We start from the raw sequence: 7,418 nt of genomic DNA on the forward strand, positions 1-7,418 counted from the left end.
TGGTTCTGAGTTTACACAGAACACATCTGTCTTGGATGTGTTTTGCCGATTTCACTTTTCAGTACTCCCTAGGTCAATGACTCTCATCAAGGCCATGCCGGGAACAGCTGCGAGTTCAAGGCCAGGAGACATACTGTATACTGCCGAGAAGGATATGCTATCATATCTTTTGCGCTGTAGCTTTCTGGAAAACTCTGACCGAGGAAAAATGTTGAAGTGCTTGTAAATGTTCTCAGGGAGTGGGGATGTGCACACATAGACATCAAAGGGGGCTTCAGCCCCTGCCCTTTTACTTGTCTGAACAAAACTGCCCTCAACCATGAATGCATGCAATTACTATGGTAAGAGGGAGTTCAACAAACCATGTGCAACCCAGATTCGGCACAAACAAGGGACTAAATTCATTTCGCTCCTATGCCACCAAAATGTGGAACGCCGTACCAACATTAAGACATGCGAATCCCCTGGCTGCAATTTGAAACTGGCCCCCGTAAAATCTGAATCCCCCACGCCACCCACCCCTTTTCCCCCTCACTGTATATGTTTCTTTTCCCTTTTTACCTCCCCTATGATGATTTCCTGTTTTCACTATAGTTGTGTATATTCGTACGTCTCTAATTGTTTTGATGAATTGAAAATGGTGGGCCCTATTGTAAACAAGTGTAATGCTTTATGGTGTCGTCCACTCACAGTTAACAGTTGTGTTGTACTTGAAATGTACTGTAATTCTGCAAACTGTTAATAAATCAATCAATCAATCAATCAATCAATCAATGGTGAAGCAAATGCAAATGCCCCCCTCCTCTCCTTTCCATGCCAAATCTGAAGGCAGCATTCAGGAGAATTGCTTTTTTCCCCTCCGAAGTCTCCTGAACTTGAACGCGGCATTTTGCGTTGAACAGATTTGTTTCGAAATGCATGTCGTGCACTACATCTCCACTAGCTAAAGAGTGCTGGGTTGCGCCCCGACAATAGATGGGTTGCGCTCTCAACGCATCGCAGCGTGACGCGTTGACAGCTTCAGTGGCGTGCACAGACATTTAGAGGGGCAGGTGCTCAAGTTATGTTATGTTATGCTTTAGCTATTGAAAAATAGCAGATCTACAAGCTCATAGCGCGCCACCGAGTGGCGCGCTACGAGCTTGTAGGTCTGCTATTTTTGAAAAACCCAAAAAAAAAAAAGTTTGCTCTAGCACCCCCTAGTGTCTATCTGTGCACGCCACTGGAGAGCTTGTAGATCAGCTATTTTCGGTATTTTTGTCCAAAGGTGCCCTCTTTACGGGGGTTTCTGCCCCCCTGCCTCTCTAACTCTCTGCACGTCCCTGACTGTTCTAAGAAGCAGTCCAAGAGCTGCACACATATAAGGCTATTGCTACGGTTATTGTTGTGCAGAATCCCATAATAACATATAATAACACTGTATAGAAGATCTGTACACCGTCTTCATGCGACCAAAAATATGTATTTATTTTAATACATACATATTTGATAAAATACATTTATTTTGGGAGGGTGTGCAGACCTTCTCCTTCGCTATACACTTGTAAATGTTCTACCAATTATTAGTATTGTTTTTTTTTGTTAGTTTTTTTTTTGTTGCTTTGAGGTATTGTTTTTTTGTTGCTTCAAGGAAACACAAGATTTGATCAAACCAAATATATTTATTTCAAGATGTACATATTTCCAATCATTCAAGTGCAAACATTTCATTGTTATTCATCTGATCATATTAATTTATGGAAATGTATTAGACAGTAAACTAAATTACAATTTTATAAAGGGTCTAAAACAGTGTTTTCACAATCCATTATGAAGGTGATAATACATAAGAACACTACAATAAATATTACAATAAATATATTTTCAAAGACAAGGATATGTAGTATACCTATTCTTTCAACTAAAAAACAACAACATACAGACATACAGCAGTGCTTCATTTACAGTAACATTTTGTGGTTTTAAAATGCATTTTGTCGTGAACACCAATTCAGTTAGACCATGATGATGATGTGGCATGTTTAGGCCATGACTTTACTAATTCAACTCACAATACACTTGACATATAAGGCTACCTACTGCCGACCATTTTCCAAATCATGCCATGGTCTGTTTGATTTCCGAGGAAGCCATTGGATTATGTTCATTTCTGTAGGCAGGCACACACAGGGTCATCCCTATGTTCCCCGGGTTCTATGTTCCCCAGGTTTTATGTTCCCCAGGTTCTATGTTCCCCACTTACCTTAAGGTTTAGGGTTAGCGTTGTAGGTTTCTGGTTTAAGGACTTCAGTGTTTTGTACTATACAATTGTATGTATAAGTACAGAACAAATAATGTTTGTTTTTGCCATCATTATGAAGAGGCTGAGCAATTATGTTTTAGTTTATTTTATGCCAGTGTTCATTTTTAGTTGGCTAAGACTAGATAGTTTAAGTAGCCTAGGCAGGCCTAAAGTTCAATGGATTGTTCAAAGAGTAACACTAAGACTAAGTTGCTAAAGTACTTTTAGTCTTACTAGAATTACTAAAATTACTAGGTTAGGTTTCTGGTTTAGGTTTAGGTTTAGGTTCCCCACTTATTCTAAGTGGGGAACAAAGAACCTTTTTTGCATGGTGGGGAACAAAGAACCTGGGGAACATAGGTACGCTCCTGTACACACACACACACACACACACACACACACACACACACACACACACACACACACACACACACACACACATTATTTTCCCCCCTCCAAAGTTATATTTTAACCCATTTTGAATGAGTATAGGTTGATCTGAAAAGTCATGCCAAAAATGGTACCCGGAAAAAAGAGAAAGTTCCTGACCTCTTAAACATTCAATTATCTTTAGCTAACATTGATTTGATTATTCAAGTAACTTTAGTAACATTTGGAATGGCAGGAGAAATAGCGTCTGCTAAATGCCTACATTGTAAATGATAAAGAATCCTAAAGTCTAAAATGTGATGACGGGAAAATTGTGAATGTTTATGTTATGTACAGTATGTACACTGTATGGTCAGATATGTGAATATTAGGCATACATTATATGGTTTATTTATCCTGGTACAAGTTAAAACAAAACATTCTAATGTTTTCTTGGCTCAAAGTGGCTCAGGCACAATGACATTTGCTGACAATCAAGTCGGCGTACGGAGTCAGCTTCAACCGTCCTCTACTGTCGTAATGCATGAGCACCATAGGCTCGTAGGCCGCGGGCACGCAACAGGGCTGGTGGATCTCTGTACTCGTCATCTGGTGCAGCCGAGACTTAACCTGCGTGTGCATGCTGGCCGGTTTATAGTTGTGGGGACAGGAGCCGTCGCAGAAATGCATGGTGTAGGTGGCCGGCGCCACCACCCAGTCTGACCAGCCGATCTCTCGGAACGACACGGTGACAGTCTTTCGGCAGCAGCGTCCTTGCTCGTCGCAGTCTTCTTTGCTAGAACGTGGCTGTCTCCTCCTCCTCCTCCTCCTCCTCGCAGCAGCAGGTCGGGGTTCTGTGAGATCTAATTCCAGATCAAGCCTCGGATTTTCCTTTGCCTTTGAGCTATCTCTTTGATCCCCAACGGTCAGCCCAACGTCCACCACCAGCGACTGGACATCGTCGCTCCGTCTCCACGTCTCCAGCTCAGATTTGACGTCCACCGTCAGAGCTTCGGCGGTCGACACATTTGCATGGAAGAAGAGGGGAGTTTTCAGTGGCTTCACCCCGGAGATTCTCACTTGGATCCTTTGCCTTGATGTTTCGGCCTGATCGTCAGGCACCGATTCATCCAAAATCTGCCTGTAAACCTTCAGCTCTGCCCGCACTAGTGTCAGTTCTGTCTGGATGTTAGGGTTCTTCTGGAAAACAGCTCTGTACCATTGGATGTGTTGAGGTGATTCAGTGTGTTCCCTCCCCATGCTGCCAAGGTCTTTCACAGGGTGTACTGGAGAAGAGAAAGAGAAAAACACATACTGTGAACATTGAGGTGGGCATTTATGTGCCCTCATACTTGCTATCTCACTATATCTCTGTTTAAAAATGCACTCTGTCGAACAACTTCATGGCATGACATTTTAATTATTTAAGTTAGATTCCTGGTCCGGCCCGACCATTTAATCATTTGCTGCATGTCACTTCCGTGACTTCCCTATACTCTCTCACCTTGTTCTTTTTTTTTAAAGATTAATTTTGGGGCTTTTTATGCCTTTATTGACAGTGAACAGTAGACAGACAGGAAATGGGGACAGAGATGGAGAGTGACACGCGGCAAAGGACGTCAGGCTCGGGAGTCGAACCCGCGGCACGCCGTCCGGCTGGCTTGGCAGCCTAGGTGACCAGACCGTCCGGGCCCTCTCTCACCTTGTTTCCTGTATCATTTCCACTGTACTACCAATAAAGTCATAGAAAATACCGTAGATAAGTAGAAAATAAGTAGAAAACCCCACAAATATTGTGATATAGCATGCAAATAACATCATTATCATGCTTTAACATCATAAAGCATTTTGAATTCAAATATCCGCCTGCACTCACATTTAGAAGCTTTGATACAATGGTTAACTGCTCCTACAAAGGCTGCCTATAGTATGACCTGAAAAAGCTCCTTTTGTTTGCGTTTCTTTGTTTGATTTAGGGGCAACCGAATCTATTTGTGACCACGTCACAAACGTTGAATCTATTCGCAATTATGTTCCATACAGTCAGTTGATTCCTATCTTTTGTAAGTGCTGGAACAGACAGGAGGTATTTTTAGCTAAAACCAGTACTGTGCCTACTACCCATTGTCTGCATCTACATGGGAGGACTCACACAGCAAGTTTTCTTTTTCCTAATTAAGGGTGAAATTTGCATGGTGCCAGTCCAAAAATAGATTTCTATTTCAAGACCGCTCAGTGAAATACTCAGAGAAATACTAAGGTTTGTGTGATGAGGACTAAATCGACAACTACTCCTTTCAACATGCAGTAAAATAGTTGATTCACCTGTAGCTGGGTAGAGCACAGTGGACATTCTGCGTGGAGGAGGAGAGTACTGGTATCCCGTCATCGACTGGGTCGAATTTCCTCTGAGCTCCCTCAGTTTCGCCCTGTAGAGCCAAAACATCCTCTTCAGCTCCGGGTCAGAGGCCTTATTTTCAGTCGGCCTCGTGGGTTCTCTGTCCATGCCCAACGAGCTCAGGATCCCCGTCTTCACTGCCTCGAGGAGGACTCCTCTCTGGCTCTGCTCTCTGCCTGCATCAGGTGCACCGTCATCGGCCGTGTGAGGCGGCCGCCGGCCCTCCCCTAAGCAGCTGGAGAAGGCGAGAAGAAGGTGCATGCACGTGAGAAAAGAGCGGATCATGATGAGTCAGCCAGTCAGGTTATAGGTTTGGCCTTTGACTATAGTGGAGCTCACTAAAGAAGTGAGTAGTAGTTTGTCAGTTGGATATGAATGAAAACGCTTGACATGCTTTCATTTATAGAGCATCTGTGTTGCATGACACACCCCTGGTTCGTCAGGTGAGCAGAGCAGCACTCCTTTTGGCTTAAAAGCCATTTGTCATTAGAATGTATGCAAGGAACGTTGTGTGTTACATGAGCACAATATGTAACACATCTAACACACTTAAGCATCTCATAAGCATTGCTTTTATGAGTTTAAACAGTACAAAATAAATCCCTTTTTGAAGGCAAATGTGTGTGTGTGTGTGTGTGTGTGTGTGTGTGTGTGTGTGTGTGTGTGTGTGTGTGTGTGTATATATATATATATATATATATGGTGTGTGTGTGTGTGTGTGTGTGTGTGTGTGTGTGTGTGTGTGTGTGTGTGTGTGTGTGTGTGTGTGTGTGTGTGTGTGTGTGTGTGTGTGTGTGTGTGTGTCAATGACAGACAGACAACAGATGCTCATTGATGTTTTGGGATGAAGTTGAACAAATAACACACGAGTACATCAAGTGTCAAAATGTTTATACATAATGTGTTATGATGATGATGCCCAGAATAACGATAGGCCTACCTGTCTTTCTTTAGATAATTAAGTAACGAAAGTATGCCGTATATGCTGCCCATTTGATCAATTTTGGGACGGCATGTTTTTATCATATTGAATCCTTCAAGCACTATTAGTCAGCTGCTCGCAACACAAGGATGGGGGGGAGAGGGGGGTGGCTCGAGGGCAGCTCGATGTAATTGATGAATCAGGTGACAGAATTTACCAATCCACTTCTGCTATTAATGCAACCACATCCTCCCATAGCTACGTGACGGTGATGTAACATTGTAGAGTCCATGTGCAGGACTGTTACATGGTGTTACATCATTATTATGACAGAAATGTACTTTCTGTCAAAAAAACGTATCCTATACACGATTGGAATAGCACAACGTAGGAACCAAGTTATTTCACTTCTAGTATATGTAATGTTTGTTGTTGTTATTGTTGCTGTTTATACCAGCTGAATGTATAGGCGACAATTCATCTTTTCCATCTCTTATAGGTTACCAAACGGCTGCCAGTGAGTGTCTTCAGTCTGAATTCACTATCGGTTAACAAGATCAGTACAGTGCGTGTTTATGGTGCGGAGGAGTCCCCACCCTATGACGTGTCAGACGGGATAACATTTGACCTTATTCTTTTCACCTAATAATGGCTTTCCCCAATGTCGCCTGGCTGATAAGAAATGATGTATCCCTCTGCATATACATCTTGACATATATTCCCCTGCTCCATATACAAGGCAGGGGAAGAGACACACATACTGTATAGTGAGAACAATGCATTTCACCTTTGACCTTGACTTTAGGTGCAGAAAGTACGTGCACCAATCCCCGCATGAACTTTCATTCAAATTGGACCTCAAATTAGGGTGGTCTAGAGCAATGTCCGTTTTCTATTAACAGTAACAATGACCTTTGACCTTTGGCCTTGGGTGTCTTGGAACCTTGGGGAGAGATAACCGATTTAACAACCGATTTAACTGATGCTTAGATACAACGTTCATATAAAACGTAGTGAATTACAATTCCCTTGCACGTTTGCACTGCATTTGCTTTGTCCAAAATGTGCTGTTTTAACTGTATTAATGAATATATGGCCACAAGCGATGAACAGGTTTCTGAACCAGTAATGCATTCTTTATGGTTTAAAGGTACTCCCAACGGCGATACAAGGTGATAAGAGTTGGAACATAGTTTTGTCCCTGATCCTCTCTCGCGTGCAGAGAGAGGATTTCTGAGCACTGAATCACTGAGGTGATGAAATAATGGTGCAGCAACAGCGTGAGGAGTTCAGTGTGTGAAAGGTGTCCAGGTGTGTGATTCAGCCTTTTATTGTGCTTCACATAGACCTGTCTCTTTGCTTAATTCTCTCTCATCATTTTAAGATTTGACTGATAATACAACAGAAAGGTTTGTGCTCTATAGCAGGGGTAGGCAACCTTTTTGACA

The 7,418-nt window shown here is 42.5% G+C and overlaps 1 protein-coding gene across 1 annotated transcript; it reads right to left on the reverse strand.

Annotated features, from left to right (window-relative positions):
• Positions 1-3,118: 3,118 nt before the first annotated feature.
• gdf15 (Growth differentiation factor-15) lies at positions 3,119-5,333 on the reverse strand (the record flags this gene model as incomplete). Its single annotated transcript, XM_079530292.1, has 2 exons — positions 3,119-3,936; positions 4,976-5,333. 2 exons carry the CDS (start codon positions 5,331-5,333, stop codon positions 3,119-3,121), a joined length of 1,176 nt encoding a protein of 391 aa, XP_079386418.1.
• Positions 5,334-7,418: the final 2,085 nt, after the last annotated feature.

Source organism: Electrona antarctica (assembly GCF_951216825.1).
Source record: "Electrona antarctica genome assembly, chromosome: 19".
Classification (NCBI taxonomy): domain Eukaryota; kingdom Metazoa; phylum Chordata; class Actinopteri; order Myctophiformes; family Myctophidae; genus Electrona; species Electrona antarctica.